Genomic DNA, 12421 nt, shown 5'->3' with positions numbered 1-12421 from the left:
CACTTTTCTAAGTATATGCTTCTGGGCCCATCTCTGAACTTCCCTGTATCCAATTGGTCCCACTAATGTCATCTTACTCTGGGGTTAAACAAGATAACGAAAGTCATCCAGCATCTGCTTGGCCCTTAGAGCTCATGGCATGCAGGTAAGGTGTGGCCACTAATTTAAATGCTTCCTTCGGAAAACTTACCCTCTCTCCCAGCATTACCATCTGTGTCTGTCATAGAACAGTCTTTCCTACTGGCTTTCTCTTTGGTCCTCTGCATACACAACCTAAAATATTGGGCTCTAAAGGTAAATTATCACTAAGCAATCTCACCTAATTTTCTCATATTCTAACAGAAAAGACAAACCCTAGTATTTTCCTTTCTCAAGGCATGTCTATGTACCATCTAAGCATAAAAGGAATAAAACAATATGGACCAAAGCAACAGCTAATTTAACTGATCATCTGTGCTTAAGGGCCTAAGAAGATTCTCTCTCTCTCCTCTGTCTCTGTCTCTGTCTCTGTCTCTGTCTCTCTCTCTCTCTCTCTCTCTCTCTCTCTCTCTCTCTCTCTCTCTCCCTCCCTCCCTCCAACCTCTGTCATCTATTTAAAAATTTTATATCTCCAAAGTTGGCAACAAAAGTATTCCAAACACAGCGCGAGGCATGCTGGGGAGAATCCTCCTCCACCAAAGTCTAGTTTCTGTTTTTAGATTGCCATAGAGAAGAACGAGGCATCTTAATCTACACAGCTTAATCTATGCCGCCCCCACCACACACACGAATTGATTGCAACAGCATAGTGCAGTATTTAAGAGGTGAATCTCAGTATCGACCTGAGTAGGAATGTTCTGCTGGTCTAGCCAAGAATCCATACACTATCTAACCACTCTTGTATCTATACCTTCTGGAACACATAGCCTGGGGAACTTCCAGAAAGGAGATGGGAGCAATAGAGAGTATATTTTGGCTCCGTTCTTGGTCCATACGCCAGTGGTACCTTTGCTGCTTTTAGTCCATCTGCATGTGGCTGTTTGGAGGCCACTGTGTCTCTGCCCTGTTCTTCATGGACCATGATGCCTCCTCTGTGCACATCCCAGCTCTGTTGCTTGCAGGGTGGTAAGCTACTAATTAGTTATCTCACCTGTAAAAGATATTAGAGCCAATCCTCCTGATTGACATCTCTACCTCAGGGCTGTTATGAGAAGCAAGTGTGCATGAGAAAGAGAACAGAGGGATCTCAGGGTGCGTCTGGAGGGACGGGGTGCAAACATCTAGTATACATATTTATGAGAAATTTGGGTTCCTCTGTGCATCTTTCATTTTTCTAAATATAGGATCCAAGGTTTCTCTAAGATCTTTAAAAGCATCATTACTCAAAAAAATGTTGGCAATCATCTGTGCCTTACAGCCCTCTGAGTACAACACTTAAAAGAGAAAAGAACCAGGAAATAGAGGGTCTCATAACATGATCAAATCCTGATTTCAGATGTGAGCATTCTGTGACCTCTTTCTCAGAGACTGGCAAAGGGCCAAGGCAACATGGAGCAGCTGTGGCAAGGAGCTGTCTCCCGGATGCCTCTAGGTACCTCCGGCCTCCTCAGTTTCTGCACGCTCTCCCTCCAGTCATCCAAACAGATAATTGAAAGCAGATAGCTATTCAGAAGGGGAATCCTACCCTTAAATGCTAATGAGTGTGGAAAAGGACAGTTGTGTCAGTCACCCCAACACTTGGGAGATTCAGACAGGAGGATCACCATGAATTTAAGCCCAAAGTAGGCTTCCCAGTTGGATTACAAGCCAGCTGGACTACAGAGTGAGACCCCAGTTGGTTTTTGTTATTGTTGTTCTTGGTGGTGGTGGTTTGGTGTGGTTTTTTGGTTGTTACATTTTGTTTTGTTTAAAGCCCATTGAAGACCTGCAAACAGACCGCTGATGCTGCTTAGCTCTCTTTGAACCTAGAGTAGTCGGGTGGGGGGCGGGGGGCTTGGAGGTTGGAGTGGGGGTGAGAAGGGGAGCCTTGAGCAGAAGCAGTCAGAATATGAAAGAACCCAGAGCCTAAACAACAGGGTTTCTGCTTTCCTTCCCAGAGTTGGCAGGGGAGGGATAAAAGACTCAGTGTGAGTCATTGTCTAAAGGCATTCAATGCCCTGCTGCTTCTCACACCATGCCTCTCTGCATCATGAATGTGTTTCCAAGCAGACTGTTTGGTAGGAAGCATTTATTTAGTCTTGTTATTAAGCTATGTGTGTTTCATTGGAAGCATCAGCGTTTTGAGGCCTATAAAGCACATGATAGAAACAGGCATGCACATGGAAGGAGTATTCTCCACATGGACCAGCAGCAGGCAGGCTCGCCATATCAAGGAGCGATGGAAATGCGATTGAAAGCACACTCAAGATGTATTACATAAAATAATTTACTTCTCATTCAGAATGACTTTCCAGAACTAATTTGTGAGACAGCAGTCTGTGAGTACAAGCACAATCTCAAAGTCATGATAATATTAGGGCAAGACCAAGGACCTGTACAAACACGATCGTAGACCAGTGTATAACAAAAAACAGGGTGGGGGACACTAAAGGGACGCTCTGGGGACATTACAAGTGAGACTGTCGGAGAGACAAGAAGGGTACAGTTAGAAAACTGATTTCTTCGATACGATGAGACTTGGATTCACACAACTCCAGTACCTTGCTTTGGCAGCCTAGCGCACTGGCTTCCTAGCCACAGCGGTGCTCATGCATGTAACTTAAACTGGAGCAATGGGTACAGTGTGTGCAAGAGTATGTGTGTGCTCTCAAAGGCAGAAGTTTTAGAAGAATGAGAAGAAAATTACTTCCTGGGCATTCGTTAGTAGTTCAGGTAATATCCTGTACCTCCGTTTATAAAACAATACGACAATAAAAACATTGTACAAAACAACATCATAAATAACACAAATGAGAAATTTTCAAGTATTTCATGTGCCTTGAAAAGTCCCAAACAGTAGTCCTACCAACTAATATCCTGTCTTCCTCTTTTCTCTTTCTTTTTCTTTCCTCTCTCCTTTCACTGGTCTCTGCTAGCCTTGATGCTTGGGGTGCGCATGCTCTTACTTCAAAGCAGAAAACCAAGGAGGGCTTTTCAGGCTGCGAGAGCTCCCTTCCTCCTTCTAAAGCATAACCCTTCCTCTGACGGTGCTTTACAAACGTAAGCAGTGTAGCTTAGGACCATGGCCAACGGCCACGGTTCTGAAAGTGAACAACCAACCACCGTGAATGAAGGAGGCTCGTCAGACAGCTGACATTCTCGGGGGGCGGGACTAAGAGAGCACCTTATCAAGAGAGGAAAGAAATAGGGTAATTTCTAGGTCCTCTGGCCTCACTTAGGCAGTAGCCCCTGGTAGGGCTAGCCGGCAAGGTCTGGACCGCATCCCTTCAATCAGCTCAAACATCCCATCGCCCAGCTCCAGACCAACCTGACTGCTAATCAGTATGCCCCTGAGCACCCAGGCAAAGAGGGAAGGCCAACAGCACAGGGACTTAAAAGTGCCAGTAGTGATCACTGATGCAAGACAGTTCCATGTCAGTCAGACAGAGAATTTTTCAGAGTATTCACCCCTTAACTTAGTGCTCGGTGTGGAGGCCACTAGTACTTAAACATGAAGGCCCTGACTATTCTCCACCAAGACCCACTGGTTTTACAGAATGCTTGCCCCATAAGGTAGAGTTCCTTTCTTAGCCTACATGCCAGTTAATTTAGTTTGCCCTGTTCAAACACAGTATGAAGGACCAGAAATCAGAACACGCGTGTAAGCATGTGTACACACTCCAGTTTGAGCACCTGGGGTCTTTCCTGCCTTTTCTTGTAGAAATATGTGTGCATGTCTGAATACATACATACATACATATATATATATTCATACATATTCACGCATATGCTTGAATAGATACAATATGTACAGAATGTGTATGCATACATATACACACATGTCAATCTCACCTAAATACCGAGAGTCCTGTATGTAGGAAGTGCTGCTGGCTGACATTGCATGTTCATGTGATGTCACATGACGTATACCAACCAACAAACATGAGGTCAAACTGTTAGAACAGGAGGACTGCCAGCAATCTCTCTGAAAAGCCAGACCTACAGGGCCATTATTTGGAGACTTGCTCATATGACACCCTTAAGGAAACTTGGGAAATTTTTAAACAAATGGGGCCATACCCCAACAAAAACCCCAACACTGCAACTAAGTCTACTTTTACATGGAAGTGACTCGCACACGGCAGGCAGCACGGACACTAGACTACAAGGAAAATGAAGCAATGGTGCTTAATACAGATCAATATTTGGCCTCAGGTTTTTCAGAGCATAGAGTCTTGGCATTTCAGCTCTCTGCCTCTGTGTGAAAAATTAGGCACACTGAGGGACTAGGGAAGCGCAGTCTGCAGAACTTTTGGCTCTTTTCTGCTTCTCTGCCCCACAGCTGGAAGGAGTGGCCAAGTCAAGATAGAATCGAGACTTGAGGAAACGGCGGTATGAATCCTTTTCCATCAGGTTGAAAATCTTCTTCTGGGCTTCATCAAAACAGGTTATCGTGGGCTCTAGCATGTTCCGGCTTGTCTCCTCCCTGGTGCAAGAATCCAGGTTCACCTGACGTGCAAAGACCAAGATTGCATTAGATCTAGAACCCTGCTGAGGAGAGGAGGCTACAGGCTTATATTCAAAAAGTAGCTAGGAACCTTCCCCCTGGGAGTGTAGCCCGGGACATTTGAGTCTTCCCTGGCATGTGTGAGCGTAGAAAAAGGTCTGTACTACCTCTACATGGGAAGAACACTTTATTTCTCTTTATTTTTACATTGGGGAGATTTATGATTGTGTTTGTTAATGAACGTCATTGATATCATATAGACAAAACTAACTTTTTTCCTAATAGACATACTCGAAAGGTTGTCAAGCCTGTTCCGTTGTTCCTTTAACTATTGGCTCTAAAGAATCTCGACACTGAATGCCACCCCTAGGAATCCTCAGTAAGATCTAGAAAGTTCTGTGCCATGGAAACTTACCTCTTTTGTTGCCTGCACTGAGATGAACTCATTGTAGATCTTCTTGGCCTTGGGACTCAGTTTAGAAGGTGACTTGATTTTCTTGTACTCTTCACAGCTGATCCAGAAGTCAATGTTCTCCTCACTGTACTCTGACTTCAGGAAAGCTTTGAAAGCTGCCAGTCCACCTGTGACAGAGGACAAAGAGCCACAGTCAGCACACAGGCTGACTGGCTAGATGGAACACTCCGAATAAGGCCATGGCACTTAGGAATGCATGTATGCATTCAAGAAACTGCCTGTTCCTTCCCTCTTTGAGAGTCAGCTAGCCCAAATTTATGGCTGACATATAGAAGACCCCAGTTTTTTTCTGGTGCTGTCTACTCATGACTGAGTCATCTTTCATGAAATCATATTTCTTGGCTATCAACTGCCAAGGTGGTTTTAAAATGAGAGTTGGGGTTCATTGTGCTAGAAGATCTCATTCTGTGAATCTTTCCTCTTGTCACTTTGTCCATGTAAGGAGAAGGATGGTTTTCTTATTGATGATCAATATGGTATCTGAATAAACTTTCCATGGAGTTTCATAGTTCTAAAACACGTCAGCTATAAAACTAAAATGCTTGTATCATATTCTGGAAGTCAGGAGGAACTGTGCAGTTCCCCTTAGACTGACATATTAGGAAATGGTTTGTCTTACACAGAATTCTGTTTTCCTCAGTGTGTGTGTGTGTGTGTGTGTGTGTGTGTGTTTTGATGGAGAAAAGACAGAAAGAAAGAACTATGGCTACTTACATTCATGGTTAATCAGGTTTTCCAGCGATTCAGCCCATTTCTTTACTTCTTCTTGGCTCACCCTGGAGATATTACAAAAGAATGATTTGAACACATAGCATAGAATTAAAGCAAACAAACAAACAAAAAATTAAGGTAAGATATAATATATTGTCTATTAGGATACTTTTTATGAAATATGTAGAGATTTAAATTCCAATTATGATTGCCATAAAATGGAATCTCTGTCTGCCTTCCTGTCTGTCTCTTCCCTGCCGTGTGTGTGTGTGTGTGTGTGTGTGTGTGTGTGTGTGTGTGTGTGTGTTAAGATCTTGTTATTAATCTCAGGTTATTCTTAGAAATGGAGGCCAAGTCTGTTCAACTCAGGGCCTGTCTTCCCTCTTCTCACGTGACATCCCTATCATCGGATAGCTGACACTTAACAGCTCGTCACCAAAGCCATTTCTCTTACCTCTGGCAAGTAACAACTTTGTCCTTCTTGCTGTGTGAAGAACTGTGTTCACAGGAGTCAGATTTCTGCAGCAGGAACCCCAGCCGGTGTTTCATATCCTTTGCACTGCAAGGAAGAAGACAAGAATTGATGTGAGAAATGTATTTCTTTAAAAGACAGACATGTGGGTGCTTGAGGGCCCCTGACTGCTGTGTGGGTCAGAAGCAACAGTGGCCTGAGCTCCAGGAAAAGACTCCTTTGTTGTTGCCTGTGACCTTTGGAATCTTTGGGGAAACCATGCTAATAAGTGGCTGCTCTTTTGAAATGTATGCAGTATCTGCCAGAAACATGACACCTTCTCCTTGTAGGACACCTTCTGGAAGCTGAGTGCTGTTTTCCCACAGCAAGCAATGGAAGCATTCAATAAAGTAGAAGCAAGTACAGTCAGCCTTGAGTGTGTGTGTGTGTGTGTGTGTGTGTGTGTGTGTCTGTCTGTGTACACGGACTATATAAGCTTGGATGTGTAGCCCTGTAGAGAGGAGCAGAAAAAGTGAATGGCACAAATGCTCAGGCTGAAAGCTGAGCCCCAGCTGGCTTGTTCCTAGACAATCTGTAGCTAAAGCTGCAACAACAACAACAACAACAACAACAGCCAAACCTACAATACAGGGAGATCAGACTAAAAAGGGCGTCTGAAACTTTGGGATAGAAGAAGCAACACAGAGTCATCGCTGAGGTGAGAAATCACGTAATTATTTAATTAGAGCAGCTCCCAGTCTTCTGCCACCATTTAATAGGCCACCTAGGGTATAGCAGAGATTCTGCCTGCATAACTTCCAGCTCAACTTCCTCATTCTTTCTTGATAGATTTTTTTTATTACGGTTATCTCTTTTACTATAGAAGCCAAGAAAGAGTTTAAGAAAAAATTGTGTTTCCAAAGCAACAAAGAATCACATGCCTGAAAGGGTTAAAGAAGAAGGGCCGTGCACAGTGGCATTTGGCATTTTAGGATGGATGGCTACATACTGGTCGCTTATCAGTGGACTCTCTCAGAATGTCCGAATCTCAGTGATGTTCTTGGGCTGCCCTTTAAGTGGTATTTTTCCATCTCTTACAAGACTGTCTCCTTTCTCTTTTTCCCCAGCTGGTGACTAGTGACAAAGTCCTCCCCAGTGACAGCAAGAAAAAACAAAACACCAGAGCTGTGACAGTCCTAAAGTGATGCTATGGATACATTGTAATCCAGCCCAAAGAAAAATGACTTCCTATCTCCTTGTGCCTGCCTCTGGCCAGCTACTGACTAACCCACAGACAGCTACAAAGAGCTGCATGCATCCTTGGCAAGCATATTGTAACGTAACAGAAGCATAAAAATGAAAACAAGGTGACTTCAGAAGTCACTGGAGACAGGTAACCTGGGTACATACATGGTCCTTTCTTTCCTGTCCCCAACTGTGTACCCTTGAGCAGATAAGACTCTCTGGAGACCCTGTCCCTGAAGATGAGAGCTTATTAACTCTTTGAGGGCAGACTCAATAACACACAAATGCGATCCTTCTCAGAATTATTTCTAAATAGAAGTTTAACATGATATACATTTCCAAGGATGGAGGGGGGGGGACACGCCTGGTAGACCTACAGATGACTTCTGACTTTTGATTTTAAGAGGAAATCATGTAACACACACTAACCTTGTGATTTCTCATGCACCAGTTACTATATAAGTACTCTATGAAATTATTCATTTATACCCTTCAAAAAAGAATCCAAAGATAACACGGATGCCTCTAAAACCTTAAGCTGGTATGTTCCTATCAGCGTTTATTTCTCAGCCACATCTCACTTCAGCACCTGGAGGTGAGGCAGAGAGATGGGAGAGACCTAGTTTGGAAAAGACTCTTTTATTCTCACCTTTGTTTACAACAAAGGTAGAGTGGAGGGTACTGCAGAATGCCACAGAATGCATTCTGACAATGTTTTCAAACTTCCTTCTGAGGGTTCTCCCCTCCCCCCACAAGAACAAGTGTAGGATCAGGGAGGGAGCCCTGGTTCTGGGTGCTCAGGAATGTTCAAAGAGGGGCAACAGTCACTGAAGGAATACGGGTGCACCCATCGCCAAAACCTTGTGTCCAAATAGCTTGACTAAAAGGTCCCGCTTAAAAGTTAGAACCAGTCTAAAAACAAAAGCCATGAGAAGTAAAACACACATTTGAGAAGCCTGCTTCCTAAGTCAAAGTGCCTGGCTAGTACTAGAGAGAAGCTACCTACCGGGGCTTCCTGGAGCAGATTGTATATAATCCCAGAAAACTTCCTAAGCAAAGCTAGCAAGTCACTGAGAAAGTCTATGCAAAACTTTAGGCTGTCCCATAACAGAAACCCCATCTTACCTCCTCAGGCAGGAAGCCGGCAGACCTGCAAGTCCTTTGCACATCTTGTTTAACTGTGGGATTCGCAGCGCGGAGAGAAAGGCGGCGGAAGGAGTGGTGGTTTCTATTTTGAGCACAGTTGCTTCTGTTCAGCAAAGAAGCTGTCAGAATCCTCTGAGCCACTGGCTCGCAAGCCTGTAGGGGTCTCTTTTATAGCCCAGCCACGCGCCCGGCAGCCAATCAGATGGCAGGTCTGCAGGATCAGCTCCGTTGGGGCGCTCTGCCTCTCCAGCCCCTAGAACCGGTGAGGAAGAAAGCACTGACGCATCAGGGATGTGAAGGGACCCAGCGGAGAAAAGCCATTTGCAAAGTAGGCATATAGAAAATGAGGTTTTCCTTAACGTTTCTACCAACTTGTGAAGTTCTGGATTTGCAGGAAGGGGAATATAAAATCCACCGTGCTGAAAAAAATATGGGAATTATTCATTGGCTTGTAAAAATCAATGCCCAAGGAAGTTAGTTGCCTGCCGGAAAAAAAGGAACAGGCAAGAATTCTTCAGCTTATTTTGCGGCTGACTCTGACTATGTTTTCCCCTTTGGACTAGATATATCTTCTGTGTAGTCTAAGGCAGAGCTGGTACTAAGATCGTGGTCTCTAGTCAGTGATTTGTGGAAGTAGCCTGCCTGCTCGGTAGGCACAGAGGGATGTGGACGGCAGAAAGCTATATGCCCGGCAGCATAGCCAAACCAGCCAACGGAGGAAGATAAAGCCGCTATGTCTGTAATCAACCTGACTTTGAGACATTCTGAAATATGTTACTGAGAACAAAATTCAGGCTAGCTGTGCCGTTCTCTCCTGAAGAAGTTCGACTCCTGAAGAGCTCAAAACCACAGCTTAAGATCAAAGCAGGAGGCAAATAAACACATAAGACACCACTTTCACCGAAGCTGGGTTTATATCTTACGTAATTCTAAGTCTTTACTATTCAACAAATAAATAAAAGGAGAAAGAAGGCAACCCAGCAGGCAGAAAGCTGTGTAGTTTGTTTTGCATATTAACAGGCTGTGGAAACGGTGGAAGAGTATCCGTCCCGCTGGTGCATCTGCACTTCTGAGCACCTTTCACATTCAACACCACACATTGAATTCTTCAAGCTCATGCAAATATTTCACATCTTGTGATCATGGTTAAAATACCCAGATACAAACTACAAAGGGACCGTTTTTCACACTGGAGAAACGTGACTGGGAAGGAAGAAATTTATTTCAATGGCTGATCATAACAGCTTTCATCTTAAAATCACACCGGTGCCCGGGTCATAGCCCAGTGACCTGGAATTTACACACAAAGACACCACTGCTTTTCAGTCTGTTTGGCTGAAAGCAAGTGTTATTATTTTTTTTTTTAAAGATATCAGGTGATTTGCACAAAGAAAGAAATATGTCATTTGATGGGTTTCTGTCAAAGGTACCAAGAATATAGACAGGGTTATAGACATGTGTAATGTTCTGCTGTGCTCTGGCTGTGGCCCCAAACATCCCATGCCCTTTATCCAGACCCCTCCATGCACGGCTCGCTTGCCTGGCACAGTAAGGAGATGGCAAACAAAAGTAAAGGAAGGGAATTGGTATGTCAGCATAAGGAAAGGCCCCATCTTTCCTCCCATAAAGACTGAGAAGCACTTTTAAATTGGCCACTGAAAACCTCTCCTTGAGTTGTAACACACGAAACATAGGAAGGTTGTTGGCTGTCCTTGGTGGTGGTGTGGGAGGGACCACAGTGCAAGATGAAGCGAGAGAGAGACCTTGGACCAGAGACAGAAATTACATTAAAAGAGATCAAATTAAAGGGAGAGATTGTTATTCCCCAGTGAATTAGAGAACTCTTTGCTTACCTGAGAGTCTACGAGAGGGATTTCTCAGACAATTTCATTTCAGGAACATCAGTGGAAGACTCAAAAGGATGTAGTGATTCTTTTTTAAAAATTCCAAAATAAGAACACTTTACCTCAGATCTAGAACAAGTGTGACATTAGTCACGTAAGCATAACTCACCGTGATAAACAAGCGAAATGGATTTTAAAAACCACCCAGACTAACACCTTCATTTCATCAAAAGATAAACAGAATCCCAGAGTAGAAAAGCAACTCTACTCACAGTTTCCTGTTCACAGGACAGGGCGCGGATGCAGGCTTCACGACACTGGGTTATGTAGACTGTCCACTGAGCTGCCCGACATTCGACCGTCTTATCAAATGAGATACACTGTGTATACAGGGATATTTCTAAACTACAAAGTGCTCTGCAAATATTTCTTAATGTCAGAATATACATAGCAGATAATAAAGCTCAGTATTAATTTTTATACATTTCCTTCAAAGATTCCTGTGTCTCTCTGTCTCTCTCTCTCTCTGTGTCTGTCTGTCTCTCTCTCTCCTTCTCTCTGTTTCTCTGTCTCTGTCTCTGTCTCTGTCTCTGTCTCTCTCTGTCTCTGTCTCTCTCTCTTTGTCTCTCTGTCTCTCTGTGTGTGTCTCTGTCTCTGTCTCTCTCTGTCTATCTCTCTGTCTCTCTCTCTCTCTGTCCCTCTGTCTGGATTCCTCTATTCCATGCAAGCAGTAGCTACAGTAGATTCCCTGACTGCTTCTCTAAGAAAACCAGTTTGTTAACTCTTTACTTTGTCTAGGTATATCATTCATTTCTTTGGCTCTTTTTTCTTGTTTTTCTAATAGTTTTAATACTTTCACAGAGTATTTGAGAAACTTCCTTTTTTTTTTTACTATGGAACTTGCTGCTTGTGTTTAGGCGGGGAGACTAGTGCATCATGATACCCTGATAGTGGCACGCCTCCCCTTTCTGATAGGCACAAAGCATCAAATCCTATCATCTCATCATTTATCATTCTGGAGTGATTCTTGTGTGGATGGATTTTGTTCCCCAAAGGTCTATTTTGTATGTGTTCCCTTAAGACATACCTTCTGAGTAACAGCACAGCATTCCAATTAGTGGAGCTTTCAATCCAATGGATAGACTCAGAAAATCATTGAAAATAATCCAAGACAGGGGATTTTAAAGGGTTTGACCCACGCCAGGAAGAAAATAAACAGAGGATGTGACAGAAGCCAACTGGATGGCAAAGAGCTTTTTGTTTGTTTGTTTGTTTTTTGTTTTTTGTTTTTGTTTTTTTGGTTTTTTTTTTTTGAGACAGAGTTTCTCTATGGAGCGCTGGCTGTCCTGGACTCACTTTGTAGACCAGGCTGGCCTCGAACTCATGAAGATCTGCTTGCTTCTGCCTCCCAAGTGCTGGGATTAAAGGTGTGTACCACCATGCCCAGCCAGCAAAGGGCTTTTTAGCCAAAGTGGTGGTAAAGCCTAGAAAATAGTAGTGTAGAAGTGAACGTACTTTTTTACTTAAGCTTAGGAAGAGCAAAGGTGAGGTGAGGGGTGGTGCGCTAGGGAACAGAGAACGGGGAGGCAGTGGCTAGGAATGGAGGTGCAGGTGGAAGAGGCGCATTGCAGGGCTTCGGAGTTGTACTCAGGAAGCTAGACTCTCACAGAACACAAAGAGGATCTGATCATGCGGGCTGCTGGCCGCCGTGGGAGGAAGGGTTGAGTTGTGGAGGCAGGAGGATTTGTTAGCAGTTCGAATGCCAAGCCATTAGTTTCTACAGTGCAAAAATGGAGGCTTATTTCTGAAATTAGTATTTATTAGGCACTGGAGCAAGGATTCTGTGAGGCCCTGGTGGTTTAAATAGGAATCAGAAATGGTTTGTGCCTCTCAGCAGCTCACCGATAATGAGGAAGAAGCGTGAA

General features: G+C 43.8%; 1 protein-coding gene across 1 annotated transcript; it reads right to left on the bottom strand.

Moving 5' to 3' along the window:
- Positions 1 to 2191: 2191 nt before the first annotated feature.
- On the bottom strand, positions 2192 to 8806 carry RGS4 (regulator of G protein signaling 4). The gene is made up of 5 exons (XM_084767299.1): positions 8632 to 8806; positions 6265 to 6369; positions 5814 to 5875; positions 5040 to 5206; positions 2192 to 4626 (listed from the first exon to the last, which is right to left on the bottom strand). The coding sequence occupies exons 1-5, from the start codon at positions 8673 to 8675 to the stop codon at positions 4387 to 4389; spliced, it is 618 nt and encodes a 205-aa protein (XP_084623425.1). The 5' UTR covers positions 8676 to 8806; the 3' UTR covers positions 2192 to 4386.
- Positions 8807 to 12421: the final 3615 nt, after the last annotated feature.

This window comes from Acomys minous (genome assembly GCF_964271855.1).
Source record: "Acomys minous genome assembly, chromosome: 1".
NCBI lineage: Eukaryota > Metazoa > Chordata > Mammalia > Rodentia > Muridae > Acomys > Acomys minous.
The sequence above is the reverse complement of the archived record's forward strand: the minus strand, read 5'-3'. Positions and strand labels throughout refer to the sequence as shown.

Coding starts and splice junctions, on each gene's coding strand:
- RGS4 (XM_084767299.1), bottom strand. CDS start 8,675: ATGTGCAAAGGACTTGCAGGTCTGCCGGCTTCCTGCCTGAGGAG. Junction 6,370..8,631: donor CCGGCTTCCTGCCTGAGGAG/GTAAGATGGGGT, acceptor TCTTCCTTGCAG/TGCAAAGGATATGAAACACC. Junction 5,207..5,813: donor AAACCTGATTAACCATGAAT/GTAAGTAGCCAT, acceptor CCTCTGTCACAG/GTGGACTGGCAGCTTTCAAA.